Source organism: Bos javanicus, chromosome 25 (assembly GCF_032452875.1).
Source record: "Bos javanicus breed banteng chromosome 25, ARS-OSU_banteng_1.0, whole genome shotgun sequence".
Classification (NCBI taxonomy): Eukaryota; Metazoa; Chordata; class Mammalia; order Artiodactyla; family Bovidae; genus Bos; species Bos javanicus.
Genome location: NC_083892.1, coordinates 36,417,007 through 36,435,678, shown reverse-complemented (window position 1 = coordinate 36,435,678; position 18,672 = coordinate 36,417,007). Strand labels below are relative to the sequence as shown.

The 18,672-nt window shown below is 49.7% G+C and overlaps 1 protein-coding gene and 1 long non-coding RNA gene across 5 annotated transcripts; one reads left to right on the top strand and one right to left on the bottom strand.

The window, feature by feature from the left end:
- The first annotated feature begins 1,174 nt into the window (after window positions 1-1,174).
- Window positions 1,175-5,646, top strand: AZGP1 (alpha-2-glycoprotein 1, zinc-binding). The gene is made up of 4 exons (XM_061402612.1): window positions 1,175-1,330; window positions 3,208-3,468; window positions 4,191-4,466; window positions 5,091-5,646. The coding sequence occupies exons 1-4, from the start codon at window positions 1,264-1,266 to the stop codon at window positions 5,384-5,386; spliced, it is 900 nt and encodes a 299-aa protein (XP_061258596.1). The 5' UTR covers window positions 1,175-1,263; the 3' UTR covers window positions 5,387-5,646.
- On the bottom strand, window positions 1,945-12,342 carry LOC133238946 (uncharacterized). Of its 4 annotated transcripts, XR_009733691.1 has the most exons (3): window positions 9,802-12,267; window positions 7,617-9,067; window positions 1,945-5,560 (listed from the first exon to the last, which is right to left on the bottom strand). It is a non-coding gene; the product is annotated as an uncharacterized LOC133238946 (long non-coding RNA). The 4 variants fall into 4 exon arrangements; XR_009733689.1 differs by lacking the exon at window positions 7,617-9,067 and having other exon boundaries at window positions 9,802-12,342; XR_009733690.1 differs by lacking the exon at window positions 9,802-12,267 and having other exon boundaries at window positions 7,617-9,792.
- Window positions 12,343-18,672: the final 6,330 nt, after the last annotated feature.

The following is an 18,672-nucleotide window of genomic DNA, read 5'->3' as shown; positions in this document are numbered from 1 at the left end:
ACTGGAGTGGGTTGCCATGCCCTCCTCCAGGGGAATCTTCCCAACCCAGGAATCAAACCCAGGTCTCCCGTGTTGTGTGTGGATTCTTTACCATCTGAGCCACCAGGGAAGCCTGAGTAGATGGCATAAAAGGCTAAGAACTGCTAACCGAGAGGGATGGGTGTGCAGAGAATACAGACTGGGACTGAAAAGACACGATCAAGGAATGTGCCTCGTTCCTTGGACACTGGGCGCCCGTAGGATTGTGGCCCCAAAACTCTGACTCAAGCCTCCCTTTTGCATTTACCATCCTACCACCTAACTGCTCGATCCGTTTCCACCAAGTCGGCCTCAGTGCCCCTCAAGTAGGTCTGGTGCCATCTCTTTTTGTCTTTGCTTGCGGATCCATTGATCTGTTTTTCTAAATGTTCATTGATTGTCTTCTTGCTGCCAGGCACTGCACCATGCAACTGGTCCTGGGTACACCTGTGCCGCCACCAGACGCCACAGGGGACGCTGGACGCCCCCAGGGCTACTGCTGCCCCACTGCCTCCAGGAGCCACCAAGACCCCCAGGATGGGTCGTCTGCTGCGGCTGCTTCTCTGATTCACTGACCCCTGGGTCGGTGTCCAGGGAGAGAGCGGCTGCTGCCCTGAGCCCGGGCCACGTGCGCCTGTTCTGCTGCTGGGGGCGCCACACAAGGGGCCTCTGGCTGTGCCCGCTTCTCTGATGGAAATGCTGGGCCAGGAGGCAGAGCTCTGGCAGAGCAGCAGGGGTGGGTGGGGTGGGGAGGGGGTCGCACCCGGGCTGGGGTCTACCCAGGCCCAGGCTTTGCCAGCGGGGAAGGGTGAAGCGTGGCTTGACAATACCCAGCTCCCTCTATGAACCCCGGGGTGGGGATGTCAGAGAGGCTAGAAGGGTGACACACGCCCCAGACATCTGCCACTTGCCACACACACACCCAGCCCACTGACATTCTTCCACACTGGGGTACTCAAACCCTGGTCCCCAGATCAGCCGTCTCAGCTCTCGTGTTCAGATGGTCTGCAGACTCGCTGAGCACAGACCCCCCCAGCCTGGCCTGTGCACCCTCTTCTCTCACTCACAGCCCTTTCTGACACCTCTCATTGGCCTGTGGATTCCCGCCCCTCCCTGGCCCCACCCCTGACCAGGCTCAAAGCCCAGCCATTCCCGTAGCTACACCTGGCTCTATTCTCCACATTGTCTGCTGCCTGCTCCAGGACCGGGGGAAGTCCAGAACCTTCCAGCTGGACGGTGAGCACGATGGTGCCTGTCCTGCTGGCCCTGCTGCTACTTCTGGGCCCTGCAGTCCCCGAGGAGACCCAGGCTGGTGAGTGGGGAAGCAAGCGGTGGGTCTGGAGAAGAACGGAGGGGAGGTAATGAACTGGACAGATGGGCTCAAGAAGGGCCCCCAGGTGGCCGGGACTCTCAAGGGTACACAGGAACGGGTGTCCCAGGCGCCTCACTAGTTCAACTCACACACTTCCAGAAGCACTCAGGGAGCCTCTGGACTCAGGCAAAGTAAGACCTTAAGGAATCAGAATCTAAAACTCTTAATTTACAGGATAAACAAAACTAAGACCCAGAGATGCAGAGTGACCTGCCCAGGGTCACACAGCCCGAACCGAGCAGGAACCACACAAGCAGAACTTCTCATCCCTTCCCTCACTCTGACCACTGGGTGGACCTGTCCGAGACTCAGGGGGAGAGAGAGAGACCCCAAGGGGCAGACGTGAAGGCAGATAAACTGGAGAGATGGTTCCAGAAGAAAACTCATCCCTCACTCCACAGTTCAGATTTTACTCCTCTGGGCCAGGCAGGTGGATGACTAGGAAAGAAGCCGGCTGGAGCTTGGAAGGAATAAGGGCCTATTCCAGGACAGGGAAATGAGTCTGGCTCTGGCACACAGAATTTCAGGATGAATAAATGTAAGATAAAACCGTGCAAGTTTTATGTTTTATGTTAACTTTATAACAATCAATCACCTTTAGAATGTCACCCTCTACACCAAACTCTGTTATCAGTCAGGGTTCTCCACAGAAACAGAACTAATAGGACTCTGGAGAAAAAGACTTATTTTAAGAATTGGCTAACACAATTGTGGGGCTGAGCTGGCAAGTCAGAAACCTGCAGGACAGGTTGGCAGGCTGGAGACCCAGAGAAGAGCTGGCACTGCTGTCTTGAATCTGAAGGCAACCTGAGGCAGAATTTCTACTTCAGGGGACTCAGTCTTTCCCCTTGGGTTCTTCAACTGATTAGATGAGACGCACCCACGTTACAGAGGGTAATCTGCTTTACTTGAGGTCTACTGAGCTAAACGATCATCACATTTAGAAACTAATTAGCAAAAATAATAGTTGAATTAGGATTTTGCCGTACGACCTCCAACATGATTAACACCCATGTGAGTTATAGGATGAATCAATTATGGAATTGATTGTGGGAATGCTCCCCCCTCTCCCAGTCTCCACCTCACACCAAAGGGCAAGTTACAGCCCTGGGAATTCTGAGATCCATCCTGGTCTTACCCTGTGCCAAGCTACTCTAGGTCATTCCCTGAGTTTTCTAGCAAATTGTCCTTCCAGCACCTTCTAACTACATGTATTTGTCAAGTTAGACTAGGCTATGCTCCAGTAAAAAAGTTCAAGGTGGCTTAATCCATCAGATATGGACTATTTCTTGCTCATGTGAAGTTGCATACAGATCAGGCAAATCCTCGTGTAAAACTGAAGCCACATCAGGCAGTCTCTTCCATAGGATGACTCTGGGATCCAGGCTGTTTACATCTTGGGATTCTTCTGTCTCATCCTGTGGCCTCCACAGCCATCGCCTAAAGGGGGAGAGACAGATGTAGCAAACCAGCTCCTGGGGCCTTGGACCAAAAGACATCACGCCCACTCACACTTCCTTTTGACAGAACTCAACCACCTGGTCCCAATACACCTACAAGGAGGCTGAGAAATACTATCTGCTTATTTGTCAAGAAGACAAGATGCAGTGAAGGCCCACAATGGGCTCTGAACTATCATCCCCAGGACAGAAGGCTGCCCCTTCTCTTGGGGGAGGCTCCGGCGGTCTGCGGCTAACAGCGGGTGGACAGAGCTGAGGAGGGGAGGCCCGGTGCCCTCCCTTCCTGGCCCCCTGCTGCCCCGCACCAGACTCGCCTGCAGGGACGCCACTCCTCAAAGTCCTTCTCGTCTTTCACAGGGAATTACTCTCTAAGCTTCCTCTACACCGGGCTGTCCAAGCCCCGTGAGGGCTTCCCCAGCTTCCAGGCCATTGCCTACCTCAATGACCAGCCCTTCTTCCACTACAATAGTGAAGGCAGGAGGGCCGAGCCCCTGGCGCCATGGAGTCAGGTGGAAGGAATGGAGGACTGGGAGAAGGAGAGTGCCCTTCAGAGGGCCAGAGAGGACATCTTCATGGAGACCCTGAGCGATATCATGGACTACTACAAGGACAGAGAAGGTGAGTGGACCACAGGCTGCGGGGGTGCAGGGGCTCCACTCAAGAGGCAGCCCCGCAACTGTGAGCGGGATGGAAGCAGGCCCTCCCAAAGGAGGATCGGGAAGCACGAGCGGAAACACACAGACTTTTCTGCGTGCCTCTCCCGCATCCCACACTCACCTGCCTGCCTGCTTTCCCTGTCCTCACTCCCAGGGCCGAGTCAGGACGAATCCGGGCACTTCTGAGCTCTCCCTTCCACACCCCCATCCATCCAAGGCGGGTCCCTCTTTGTGTGCCAGACTCACCCCTGCCCAGGGATGTGGGGTGGAGAGTGAGGCAGCCTGCAGTGCGTCCTGGGTTCACGTGGTGGCTCCCCCAGTCACGAGCTACTCGACCGTGGACACACTGCTCGGTTGTCTAGTCTTGTTGTTGTTTAGACTCTAAGTCCCACCTGACTCTTTGTGACCCCGTGGACCGTAGCCCACCAGGCTCCTCTGTCCATGGGATTTCCCAGGAAAGAATACTGGAGTGGGGTTGCCCTTTCTTCTCCAGGGGATCTTCCCGGCCCAGGGATCGAACCTGTGTCTCCTGCATTGGCAGGCGAGTTCTTTACTGCTGTGCTACCAGGGAAGCCCCTGCTATCTAGGCTATTGGTGGCAGACTGTGCAAGAGGAAGAGCTCTTTAGGCATAACTGATGCCCAGCTGGCTGGCTGACTTTCACGGGGCCGGGGGGAGGGTGCAGGGTCTCACACCTTTCAAGGAGCATTCGGCTGTGAGCTCCGGAATAACGAAAGTAGTGGAGCATTCTGGGGGTACGCCTACGATGGCCAGGACTTCATCAAGTTCGACAAAGAAATCCCAGCCTGGGTCCCTCTGGACCCAGCAGCTCAGAACACCAAGCGGAAGTGGGAAGCAGAGGCAGTCTACGTGCAGCGGGCCAAGGCCTACCTGGAAGAGGAGTGCCCAGGGATGCTGCGGAGGTACCTGCCCTACAGCAGGACCCACCTGGACCGACAAGGTACCCGCTGCTGCCTATGCCCCACCCTCCCCCGCCCCAACCTTCCCTTGCTCTGCTGGGAAAGACCAGGGCAACCTCAGGTGGGTGCCCAGGAGACCATCCCAGGCAGACCCTGCAGTCCCTTCTCCCGGTGACACCACCGCCCGGCTTGGCCATGGAGAGAAGGCAGGTGTGTGCAATGCCTGCCCCGTAAGGATGGAAACAGGGGTAGCAGGATGGGCTGGCATGAGCTGAGGCTGACTGGAGAAGAAACAAGGAAGAGAGTCGCGGCCCTGAGCAGGGAAGGGTCGGAAGGATGATGGGGTGGATGGATGGAGCCCAAGAAAGAACTAAGAGGCAGGGCTGAGACCGGGGATGGGGGGCACAGAGCCCGTTTTGGGGAAAGAACAGGAAAACGTTTGGCCTATTCACAACTTCTTGACCTCGGAAGTCATACATGCTGCAAGCTGGGTGGGGAAGAGCGTGGCCACAGAGGGCCCTTGACGCAGTGGGGAAGGGTCTCGGGAAGGGTGGCAGAGGGCCCCGGCCTTCGAGGAGAAGTCCTGCTCACCCCTGACGCCGGGGTGGGGAGCCGTGGGCAGGGAGACGCCGGGCCCTCGGCACCCACACCCTGTCCCTCCACAGAGTCTCCTTCTGTGTCGGTCACCGGGCACGCGGCCCCGGGGCACAAGAGGACACTCAAGTGCCTGGCCTACGACTTCTACCCGCGAAGCATCGGGCTGCACTGGACTCGGGCTGGCGATGCCCAGGAGGCTGAGTCAGGGGGCGACGTGCTCCCCAGTGGCAACGGCACTTACCAGTCCTGGGTGGTGGTGGGGGTCCCCTCTGAGGACCAAGCCCCGTACTCCTGCCACGTGGAGCACAGAAGCCTGACCCGGCCCCTCACCGTCCCGTGGGACCCGCGGCAACAAGCCGAGTAGTCACCCTTTCTGCGCCATGAGAGAGGTGGGCGCTCCGAGCCGCTGTCAACGTCGTGGGCCAGGCCCAAGGGATGGCGGTGGATTCCAGGTGGTGGATTTGGGAGGGAAGACTTGAATGCCGAGTGCTGAGCCGACTCACAGCCAACCAGCCTTGCAAAAAACCCATTATGTAATCTGCGAAATCAAATCAGCATCATCGCCTTATAGAATGATTATTTTTAAACTGCAAAGTGCTGTAGAAATGTAAGAGTTTGTCATTAGTCCTGCCTCTCCGAGCACTGGATTCATCTGAAATTCTTAGTGTTTACTGGGTGTCTCACCACCATAGCGTGGCTTGGACCACCGGTCCCAGGGGCACTGTTCACGCGTGACCACTGCTGATGTCCCCAGCGGTCACGAGGCCGTGGAACTCTGCAGTCTCTTTAATACAAATCCAAGCCTCTTCTGTACCTGTTTCCCCAGCAGTCCAGCTCCCGGTAGACACCACCCTTCACTCCAGCTCCCAGACCTTCCCCACACCTTGTTGACCTGGGGCCACACGCCGTAGCTCATTTCAGAGGCTCCATCCATCCAGGACACAGAATCAGCCCTCTTGTTCTTGAACTCCCTCCCTCCTTTTATTTTTTTTAACTATGTCACCCATCCCCACCCACAAGTTTAAGCCCCAAAGACAGAGCAGAACTCACCTGATCTTATTACCAGGCTTCACCTCCCCAGGCAGGACCTTCCCTCACAGCCCGGCCTCAGCCTCCCACTTCCTACTGAGTCAGTCCTCCAAGCTGAGCTCCTTAGACACATCTTCCCTGCCTGCAGAATTCTGAGCTCACTTGCTTACCTCTCCTTCTTGACCTAACCTAAAATTAAGAGCCATTCTCCCTTTTTTTTTTTTTTTTAGTACTTTGATCCAATTTGAAAATCAATGCCAAGAGGTAGCTTTTTTAGTCTATGTGATACCACACACCCCCACCCACCTCCCCAGTGCAAAAAAAAAGCCCAATCTGACCAATAGGAGGGCTACAAAGAAAATCCAACTAGTCAAAAGGGTAAAAATGTGGCAATTGATATTGCAACACATTATGAGACTGGAACAAAGCATAACATGTGATAGGAAGAAATATTTAGATCAAGGAGGAGACCCAGGGTCCACGTGAACAGGCCAGGGCTGAGGCCAATTGGAATGTGAGACCCACCCCACCTACGGCAGGAGCCATTGGCTGGGCTAGACAAGGGGGAAGAAACCTCAGAAGACCTGAGTCCTGGCCAAGTGTGGGGACAAGAGAGGGCACAGAGCTGCTGATAAACCCAGAGAAACCTCCTGGAGGGGTTCAGATTTCAGGGGAAACCTAAGACAGCTTACCAAGAAGAGGCAAAAGATTGCTCCTGACCAGTTGGGTATGAGACAGCCAAGATATAAGGGTGGCAAGATGCTGACAAAGGGAAACAACCCGAGGGCGGGGCATGGGCATCGGCAGTGACTGGGCACTGCAGGGAGGAAGGAGGGGTCCAGAGAGCCGAGTGTGGTCCTGCCACAGCCACCTCCTGCCCACCCAGCAAAGACCCACCAACGGATTCTCCAGCAGGTGGGACCATCTTCAAGTGCAGTTTGAGGATGTCCCACCCCAAGAGGGCCTCATTGCCACAAGCTATCTCCTTCTCAGCAGTTCCTCAGTCCCTAAGTACCACTTCACCCCTCTCTGGAGGACTCTTCTGGGGCTAGCTCACCCGCTGGAGTGAAGGGATGGCATGCTCCGAGTTAGGCAGGAGACACCAGCTGGATATAGGGCTGAAATACCTTCCCTGCTAATGCCCTTTTCCATTTGGCTGAACGAGGCTAGAACTTGCAGTTCCAGCCAATCAGACCTTATGGTTCATCATCAGACATATCGAGGCTGTTTCCTTTTAGTTTCCTTTAGTTTCCTTACCTGCCCTGACCCAGCCTGCAAACCCTCTGACAAGATCAGGAGGTTGAGTTCTGAGCGTGGGTCTGTGCCCGCGTGGCTGGAGCAATGGGTCAGAGGATGCTGTGCTCCAGGAGAGCAGAGGGAGGAAAGGAAGGAGGAACGGCTGCTTGGGCTGCATCTGTGCAGAGAACTCAGTGGAAGCCCCAGAGCTCTGAGAACCAGGCCAGCGTTTACTCAAAGCCATGGGAGGCCCCTCCCCATCAGGGAAAAGATCGTGGTTTGTTGTGCCTAACAGGACAGGGGAGAGTGCTCAGGATTCATGAACCCACCTCCCTGGGTTCTGTTGTGCTGCCTTCTTCCCCTTCTTTCTTCTCCTCCGAATCCTCAGGCCGTGCAGTCAGCTCTGGGCACCTCAAAACTCACATACCAGAGGTCAGGATGGACACAGCACTTTTCCTAATTGGTGCGGTGGGTCGGCGGGGGGGAGGGAACCAGAGCTTCTGGGAGCTCTGCTCAGATTCCCAACACTCATAAGAGGCCAGGCCTGCTCAGTGTTAAATCCCAGGCCTGGAAAAAAGGTGTGATTGGGAGGCAGGGTTACTTCTCAGAAAGAGCCGGGGCTGGTGGAGAAAGATGATAGAATCACGATGTTGGCCTTGCCACCCTCAAAGGACCGCAGGGATGAAGGAGCCCCACCACCTTGTGTTTAGGAGGCTCCCTCTATGTGAATGCTTTCCAATAAACAATAATATATACCAAAAGCATAGGACTCCTCTAAGTTAGGCATGAACCTCCCATTATTGGTCTCCTGTTTCTCCCCTGCTGCCCCACAGTGCCTCCTAGGCTCTCGGCACATGTCGAGGGGGCAGTTAGCTTCTCTGGACCTTTGAGTACCCAGTCCTTATGTGCAGGATCTTAAAATCCATCGTGAAGGTCAGAGTTTCTTCTTAGGCTAATGGGCCACAACTGCAGATTTCAGGATGCCGGAAGGCCATTTCTGCCTTAGGGTGCAGGCTCAGTTGCAGCTGCATGTAATGGCCACAAGAGGGCACTATATGTCCAGCTAAGAACCTGCAGGGCTTGGCAGAGTTCTGGGTGAGAGGAAAAAGGAGGACATTTCTCTTCTACTGTATCTGTTGGTCCCTTTTATAATTATGGGGTCACCTTACTACATTTTCACTCCTATCCTCAAGCATTGCCCACTGGATGTCCTAAAGATGTCTCAATTCCAGCATTATCTTCCCTGCTCCACCCCATCCCCAAAGAAAAGCAAAACCGCTTCCCTTCACTATCCTTCTCTCCTCCTCCTTCTGCTCCTTCTTCTGTCTCCTCCCAATTTCCCAAACTAAGACCCTGGGTTCCTGTCCCCTCCCTTTCATTCCAGTGGATGAAGGATGTCACCAAACTGTGCTCTGAGTCCAGCCCTTTCCTCCCCGCAGACTGCACCTGTCTTGCTGCACCTCTGTCGGGAACTCACAGTCCTCCCAAGTCTGCCTCCTTTCCGACCAGCCTCAGTGCTCTGACCACACAGTAAGATCATGTCATTTCCCTCTTAAAGATGAGGTGGAAAGAACCAAATGTCCATCACAGGATGAACAGATTAACAAAATGTGATCTACCCAGTGGAATATTACTCAACTTTAAAAAGGAAGGAAATCCTTTCTCAACATGAATGAACCTGAGGACAGCAGAAGAGCTTCGCTTAATCCAGGACTGGCTGTTGAATCCAGAAACTTCCTGCCTTACTTACTTCACTTAGCATAATATCCTCAAGGTCCATCTGTATGGTCAAAAATAGCAAGATGTCCTTTCTCATGGCTGAATAATCCCATGTCTTAGAAGAAGATGCATTTCTATCTTTTTTATCCATTCATCCCTAAGTGGATACTTAGGCTGTTTCCACATCTTGGTTGTTGCAAATAATTTGGCAACGAACAGGAATGCAGGTGTCTCTTCAAGACCCTGGTTTCATTTCATCTGGCTATCTACCCAGAAGTGGGATTGTTGGATCATATTGTAGTTTTGATTTTTTAAAAACACCTCCATACTGCCCTACACAGTCACCATGCCAATTTACAGCTTCCCTGGTGGCTCCAACAGTAAAGCATCTGCCTGCAACGCAGCAGACACAGGTTCAATCCCTGGATCGGGAAGATCCCTGGAGATGTAAATGGCTACCTACTGCACTATTCCTGCCTGGGAAATCCCATGGACACAGGAGCCTGGAGTGCTACAGTCCATGGGGTCCCAAAGAGTAGGACACGACTAACACACCAGTAGTGCACCAGGGCTACCTTTTCTCTGCATCCTCACCAGCATTTGTTATCTCTGGTCTTTTATATATAATATATAAAATATATTTCTAATATATATTAATATATATTATATATATTTATGATATATTGAATATATGTATATGTAATAGCCATTATAACAAATGTGAGGTAATATCTCTTTGCGGTTTTGATCGGCATTTTCCTGACAATTGTTGATGCTGAGCATCTCTTCACGTACCTGTTAGTGATCTGTCTTCATTAGGAAAATATCTATTCAGGTCCTCTGTCCAATATACAGTAAACAGGTTACTAGGTTTTTTGCTATTAAGTTGTATGAGTTTCTTAAAGCACTTCTCTCCCATTCCCTAAGTTGCCTTTTCATTTCGTAGCCTCTTTTTTCCCTTGAGCAGGAGTTCTTTCATCTAATTCAGCCCGACTTGTTTATTCTGGCTTTTGTTGCTTGTGCTTTTGGTAGCATCCTCAAAAAATCGTTGCCAAGACCAGTGTTGTCTGGTGTTTTCTTCATTAGGTTAATGGTCTCGGGTCTTATATTTAAGTCTTTAAACCATTTCGAGTTATTGATAGTTTTGTGAGTGGTGTAAGACAGGGGTCCAGTTTCATTCTTCTGCAGGTGGAAACTCAGTTTTCCAGCACCATTTACTGGGGAGACTCCTGTCCCCATGGAGCCTTCCTGGCAACCGTGTTGAAGATCAATTGACTGTCTTGGCGTGGATTTATCTGTGGGCTCTTGATTCTGTTGCCCTGGATTATGTGTCTCTGTAGGACTGTTTTTTCTATTTCTGTGAAAAATGCCTCTTGGAATCTTGGTAGGGAATGCATTGATTCAATAGATGCTTTTTGTGTAATATGGACATTTTAATGTTAATTCTCCCAGTTCATGAGCACAGGGGTATCTTTCCATTTATTTGTGACTTCTTCAGTTTCTTTCATCAGTCTTATAGTTTTCAGCGTACAGATCTTTCATCTCTTCAATAAATTTATCCCTAATATTTTACTGTTTTTGATGCTATTGTGAATGTGATTGTTTTCTTTCTTTTTCAGATATTTTGCTGTTAGCGTATACAGTCCTCCGCGGGGGCTGCGCCATTGCACAAAGCACGCCAGGCATGCACAAGGGTTCCAGTTTCTCCACATGCTTGCTAACATTTGATGTTTCGTGTGTGGGGGTGGTTTGTAGCAGCCATCCTAGTGGGTATAAGATGTCTTCTCTGAGTTTTCACACACTCCATCTGATCAGCTTTGAAACTGTTCCATGTTTCCTACCATGTTGAAAGCAGTAAGCTTTTGTTTTAATAGGATTCATTTCTGTTAAGAGGCAGACCCGGGCAGCGGAAAGTGCACCAACCGTTGTGGCACACCCAAGTCCGAGTTCTGACCCATTCGGTCACTGAAAGACCCTGAGCCCTGATCCGCTTTCTGCAGGGCTTTTATCCTCGTCCTTTGGGGGAGCTAGGATATTAATCCTCTGTGCTCCAAGCCCTTAGCTGAAACAAGCCGGGATACATTTAAGTGGAGTTTCTCTTCCACTTGTAAATTCTGGATTCAATTTCCAAATGTGTTCCTGCGAGCCCTTTGCCGCCCCTGCAGGAGGGCACACGCCCTGGGTATCCCCAGGTCAGATCCCTCCGCCCACAGGCTTCGGGTCTGGAGAACCACTGAGCTGTGGGGCATCCAGGGTCCTAGAGAGGGCGCCAGGCCAGGCTGACGCCGATGTACTTCCGGCCTTTGTGTTTCGCAGTCGACGGCAGCCCCAGGGGGTCAGTTCTCCTTGCACGCCTCTGCGGGCGAGCGCATTGAGGCGTGGTGTCCCTGGGCCCGGGAGGGAGAAGGCGTGAGTTTCCCGGTCCCACAGGGCGAGTTTCGGCCTGAGGGGCTCAAAAAACCACGGCGGCCAGTCGCAGTCGCCACATCTCCCCTCCCACTCCGGCATTTTGGGTCCTGCGCTCCTTTTGTGCCCCTTGCTGGCAATAACTCACAAAGACTGCGTGGGGGAGAGGGAGATCCGCGCTGTGACCCTCATTCAAGCCTCCTTGGAACCTGCCTAGTTGCGGGGTTCAGGCCGACGCCGCCAGCTCTTAAGTCCTTGGCACTGTCCCTGGAAGCTCGTTTTGAAAAGACCTTGTGGAAAGTCGGGTTGTCGAACCAAAGAACGCACGCTGGATCCCTCGACTTTGCGTGTTCTTTTTTTTCCCACATCATCAGCCGGGCATTGACCTGAGTTGAGGGGAAATAAAAATCAGGCTAGAGTCTTTGCGTTTCTCGACCTGGGACGCTCCTAGCAAGGGAACTGACGTGTTGTTGATACAATGTGAGGTCATAACCCAGAGATGGAGAGAGACAGAGCCTGGGGGCAGAGATCAAATCCGGAGGACTTTGCAGAGGGGGTGGTATTCGAAGGAGGAGCTGCGGAAATGCCCTACCAGCCAAGAACATTCCAGATAGAGCTGGTGCAAAAGCACAAAGGTGGAAGGGTGGGGAGAACGGCAGAGAGACTGGTAAATATTTCAACACCCGTTCTGGTAAATGTTTGTTCTGCGCTGGGGAGTGGAGATTAAAGAATGTGTGGCCACAAATCCCTGTTCTAGGGATTTCTAAAAATAGTGAAAGTGGTCCAAAGGTACAAACTTTGGGTTATAAGGTAACAAATTCTGGGAATATAGTGTATAGCATGGGGACTGTAGTTCATACTGTACTGTATATTTGAAAATTGCTAGGAGAGTGGGTCGTAAAAGTTTGCTTCACACCACAAAAAAAATTAACTGAGGTGACAGGTGTTTCACAATATGTACAAATATCAAATCATTATGTTGTACACCTGAAACGAATATAATACTATATGATAATTACATCTCAAACTAGGGGAATTTTTTTTAAATAAAGGGAAAGGTAGCCCAATGGAAGGGCTGTGAGGAAAGATGAGGCTAGAGAGTTAGGGTGACACGGGCAGATACACAAAGATAGGGACAAGTGTGCATAAGCCTTAAACTAAAGCGTGTGGCCACAGGAGCTAACTGGAGGGAAGAAGGGGCGTGCCCCGTTCCTGGTTGGCCTGCAGTTTGCGGAGTTCAGCTTCCTCAGAGTGCTTAGTTTGCAGGTGCTGGTGCTTTACAACTCAAAGCAGTAACATGCTAAGAAAACAGATGAAACAATAGGGCTTCACCTTATATATTAATAGTTCCACTGTTTACCAAGTGCACATAAGCAAATTCACAGTCCAGAAACATAGTCGAGCTAAAACTATCTAGTCTATCATGGTCTAGCTAAGACTATCGGGTCACTGTTCCCCTCTGGTCCTTCTGTAACGTCTCAAGCTACATTGTGCTGAATTTCTCGGGAGTGGATTTGATGGATGTTGTGGTTCTGTTGCAGAGAGGAACAAGTATCAGAAACTGGGCTGCCGTATGGATGAGATCAAAGTATACGCAAATCACGTCGTTCTCAGGTTACAAGGGTTCGGTTTCCAGATGTTCTGTATGGACAATGGCTGGATGCGCCCTGCCTCCTCCTCTCTCCACCCTCCACCACCCAGCCCCACCCCCGGAATCCACCCTCCCTGCGATTGTGTAGCAACTAAGAGTTAAGGCTGCAAGACACGTCTGATGAGGCAGCTCCTTCTCACCATCTCAGGGAACTGTGCGCTGTCTTTTCCTGCCCATCACTGTTCCCGTTAAATTATGCCGCCTTAGACCCTTTCACAAAGGAGCACAAGCCCCCACTGTATGTCCTTGCCACAGGTCCCTATCTTTCATCACTTGTCTTTTACCTTTAAATGGCATTCTTGACACAATCCTTCCCATTCACCACTTTAAAGACATGGTTTGGTACAAATATTTATTTACTTAGTTATGTTTGAAGAGGAACTTGAAGCTTGCTTAAAAAGAAAAACTACATTTACTACACCAGTCAGTTCAGTTCAGTCGCTGAGTCGTGTCGACTCTGTGACCCTGAGGACTACAGCACACCAGGCCTCTCTGTCTATCACCAACTCCCGAGGCTTGCTCAAACTCTTGTCCATCGAGTCGGTGATGCCATCCAACCATCTCATCCTCTGTCACCTCCTTCTCCTCCTGCCTTCAGTCTTTCCCAACATCAGGGTCTCTTCCAGTGAGTCAGTTCTTTGCATCAGGTGGCCAAAGTATTGGAGTTTCAGATTCAGCATCAGTCCTTCCAATGAATATTCAGGACTGTTTTCCTTTAGGGCTGACTGGTTTGATCTCCTTGCAGGCCAAGGGACTCTTAAGAGTCTTCTCCAACACCACAGTTCAAAAGCATCAATTCTTCAGTGCTCAGCTTTCTTTATGGTCCAAGTCTCACATCCATACATGACTACTGGAAAAACCATAGCTTCAACTAGACAGACCTTTGTCGGCAATGTCTCTGCTTTTTAATATGCTGTCTAGGTTGGTCATAACTTTTCTTCCAAGGAGTAAGCATCTTTTAATTTCATGGCTGCAGTCACCATCTGCAGTGATTTTGGAGCCCAAGAAAATAAAGTCTGTCACTATTTCCATCGTTTCTCCATCTATTTGCCATGAAGTGATGGGACCAGATGCCATGATCTTCGTTTTTTGAATGTTGAGTTTTAATCCAGGTTTTTCACTCTCCTCTTTCACTTTCATCAAGAGGTTCTTCAGTTCTTCACTTTGTGCCATAAGGGTGGTGTCATCTGCATATCCGAGGTTATTGATATTTCTCCTGGCAATCTTGCACATAGATGGGATTAAAAATATCAGAGCAGTCTGCAGTAATAATAAGTACAAAGCCCCAAGCAAAGGATGGTGTTTTTATTTCTATGCAGGCTTCAAGTTCCTCTTAGAACGTAACTAAATAAACATTTTCGTCAAACTTTGTCTTTAAAGGGGCTTCCCTGGTGGCTCAGTGGTAAAGAATCTGCCTGCCAAGCAGGAGATGGGTTCAATCCCTGGGTCAGGAAGATTCCCTGGAGGAGGAAATGGCAATCATCTCCAGCATTCTTGCTTGGGAAATCCCATGGACAGAGGAACCTGGTGGGCTACAGTCCATAGGGTCGCAAAAGAGTCAAACACCACTTAGCAACTAAACAACCACAACATGTCTTGAAAATGACGAATGGGAAGGATTGTGCCAAGAATGCCATTTTTAAAACTCTATCCTTTGCTCAGGGTTTTGTCCTTACTGTAGACTGCCTGATATTTCTTACCCCATCTATGGAATAAACGTGTTTACAAGAATGAAGTGATTCATACACGCTTGTTTTCCAATTTCCTTTGAGGCAATGGATAGAGAAACATTATTTCCTGGATCTGCTCTGTCCTGCCATCATTTATCTCTCCAGGTCCGACTGGAACGTGAAAACACCCTCTCTGGATGCAGGTCTGTAATCACGGTCTGTTCTTGACCACGTGGTCCTTCTGTTGGAAGGGTAGGACTGGAAGTAAAACTAAGGCAGGAATGGTTGCTCTTTCAAGTAAGTTCCCTTCCCAAGGGCTCTATCTGTGGTACAGCGTCACCCAGGGACCAGAAATGCTCCGCCCCCAAGGGGGTCCATCCCGGGGGACTAGGCTGTGCTGAGTGTCAGTTTTATCTGTTTTTAAATAGAGACATCAAACTTGCCCTCCCACCTCACTGAAGATCCAATGAGAAAAGACAAATGAAAGCACCGTGGAAACTGCAAAACATTAACACCTGTCACAGCCACTAGGCGTTGAGCATCTCCAAGGAAACATGCATGGTACCAGATGCTTTGCAGCCACGATAGGATCGTTTTTAAAACTCAGAACATTTGCCAAAATTCATCAGCTATAGAGTGGGAGAGGCAAGTAATTTCAGGTTCAAAGCTCAGGCTCTCTTCACTAAAATCCTCCAGATATAGGCTCGTATTTTCGGCCATACCCAGGATGAAGAGCTGTTTAAAGTTCTTAACAACGGCAGATGGGACAACAGTGACTAATCACAACTTCAGAACAGCTGGCGGAGAAGCACAAGGCTCTGTGCCCCATTTTAGAACAGGCCCCAAACTGCCTGGCAAATCCACGGGCCCTGTTCATTAGGAGGAATGTTGCTGCGTAATATAAAAGAGGAAGATGGAAGTGTTTAGGACAACAGAGTAGGATCTGGAATTCCAGACATAGCCAGAGATGCTGGAATATTCTTTACCCAAAATTCTGTCTTCATATTATTGCATAGATGCACAAATGATAAACAACGTGGAAAAATAGGACTTGATTGTTGAAAACTGCTAAACAGCAACAGAAAAAAAATGTGAGGAATGCAAAGAAGTCTTTTTCCACTGGGGCTAAAATGTTTTCTTTAGATTTTGAAAACAGTTCTATTTATCACCTGAATACAGACATGTGTTCGACTCTTTAGAAAAATTCTGAAACTCCTGCTTTCTGCCCAAGAAAGGCCCGGCTGCTTCTCATCAGCTCCTGCACTGCAGTCATCCTGGGATCTCCTTTCTGCAGGCCCCTGGGGAGCCCTTAATCCCGTCTCCCATCTGTTGGGTTTCCTGCTTCTGGGTCCTAGTTCTCTCCTGATTACTCCTCCTTTGCGGACGTACTAAGTTGCTTCCGTCCTGTCTGACTCTTTGTGACCCCATGGACTGCAGCACACCAGGCTTCCCTGTCCATCCCCAACTCCCAAAGCTTGCTCAAACTTATGTCCTTTGAGTTGGTGATGCTATCCAACCATCTCATCCTCTGTCATCCCCTCTTCCTCCTGCCTTCAATCTTTCCTGGCATCAGGGCCTTTTCCAGTGAGTCAGTTCTTCACATCAGGTGGCCAGAATATTGGAGTTTCAGCTTCAGCATCAGTCCTTCTAGTGAATATTCAGGACTGATTTCCTTTAAGATTGACAAAGCTCCTCCTTTGGGTGAAGCATATTTTTCTGTAAGCATCCTGAGATAATGTGCCTGTTGGAGTAAACATTTTGAGACCTTGCTTATCTAAAAATGTCTTTTTGCTCCCCTTTAAAAATAACTTTTTATAGTTTGGGTGTAAAATTCTAGTTTGGGAACTATATTCCTTTGGAATTTTGTTTCCTAACTTCCAATATTGCTATTAAGCCACCCAGGAGCATTCTGATTCTTCGTCCATTGCATGACACCTCTTCTTGATTTCTGGTTTCTGGAAATCTTTAGGCTCAAAATTTTCTCATCCGGGTGTCAATTTTGTTTCTTTCACATTCGTTTTGCTAAGCATTCAGTGGGCTGTGCATGTCCTCCATTTCTGAGAAATTACCTTAAATTGTCTTACTCATTATTTCCCCCACTTCATTTTCTCTGTTCTTGCCTCCCCAAACTCTTAAAATTCAGATGTGGGACCTCCTGGGTTGATACTCTAATTTTCATGTTTTTTACTCATTTTTGAAAATGTGTTTGTCTTTTCTGTTCTGTGTGCTACCATATTTCCTTAACCTTCCCTTCTATTGAATGTTTCATTTTGGCTCCAGTATTTCCCATTCCAAAGATACTCCTTGTGTCTCCTGAGTGTTCCATTTGTAGAGCGCCCTGCAGTTCCTTCTCCTATCTCTAAGGTTGTTAACAGCAGAGGTTTCTGTTCACTGTTTGCTTCTGCTCCCTGCGTTGTCATGGTTTCTCGGTCTTTCTCTTGCTGTAGCCACAGTTATTTCATGAGCTAGAGATGACCTCGGTGTGTTTTACTTCTTCACAGGAGGCTCCAAGCCCACCAGCCCTTAACACAAATCCTCACAAATCCCATTGCTTTAAATATAGCCCAAAGAAGGATATATTTAGCCACCTGAGCCTGCCTGCTTTGCAAAAGGGCACTCAACATCAGCTCCCGGTAGATAAGACAAAGCCCAGAGCGATAAAAACCCCAAACTTGCTGCTGCCCTTCAGGGTTCTCTGACCCAGAAACTCCCCACTGGACTCCTGAGTGACATCACCGAGACACACAAGTCCTGTCTGCGATTGCCCTCTCTCCTGGAAGTTCCCTCGCCCTGTTCCCTCTCTGGGTGCTGCAGCTGTTCCTGTAAGGTCTCCCGCTAGGCCTTCAGCTGTCTATAAGGTCCTTTTCAAGCAGTCGTGACCAAGCCCTTCCCAGTAAAGCCTGTTCTGTGATCCTGTCTCATCTTGGTCCTGTCTCTTCCTTGATCAACCCCGAAGTTTTCAACCTCACCAGACCTAAAGATGGGGCTTTCCTCACACATTCCGGCGGTCCACTCACAGGCCTCCTGGGCTCTGGGTGTGGGCAGGCCTCGTCCACCTTGAGCGTCCCTTTGAAGATCTGGTGGGAACTAGAGTCCTACGGTCAGCATCGAGATAACAGCTCTTGGTCAGCTTCTCCAGGGAAAAATCTCCAGCCTCCCTCCTGAGGAGTCCAAGCCTGGCTGCCAGTACTCTGCATGCCAGGGGAGGAAAGGACTTGACCCTTGAAGGGTGGAGGGTGAAGGGCAAGGCCACTCTCATCCACCGACGGGTCTGAGAGCCCACACCCCTCAGCTACCAACTAGACCCAGCTGGACTGAGGCCACCAGGTACAGCTGAGGCGTGGCTGCCGTACAGAAACCAAGGACTTAAACAAATGTCTACTTCCCCAGTGATGAGACCTCCCCACAAGCCTCTGTGTCGCAGACACATGGGTTTTTCTTAGGACAGGAGATCACGAACTTCTCTAAAGGGCCAGACAGCAAAGATTTTAGGCTTTACAGGCCACGTGGTTGATGTCACAACTATTCAACTCTGCCATCATAGTGCAAAAGCAACTCTGTCAACGAAGAAGCATGGTTTCCTTCCAAAATCACTTGATTTATGGACACTGAAATTTGAATTTAATATAATTTCACATCATGAACAATAATCTTTCTTTTGACTTTTTCCCCAACCATTTAGAAACATAAAATTCTTAAATACATAAAATAGACAACCAACAAGAACCTGCTATATAGCACAGGGAACTCTACTTAAAATTCTGTGATAACCTATATGGGAAAAGAATCTGAAAAAGAATGAATATATGTATAACTGAATCACTTTCCTGTACACTTGAAACTAACACAACATTGCAGAGCAACTATACTACAACAAAATTTTTAAAAAAAAAATTTTTTTAATAAAACCCCCAAAATAAATAAATAAAAGCCATAAAA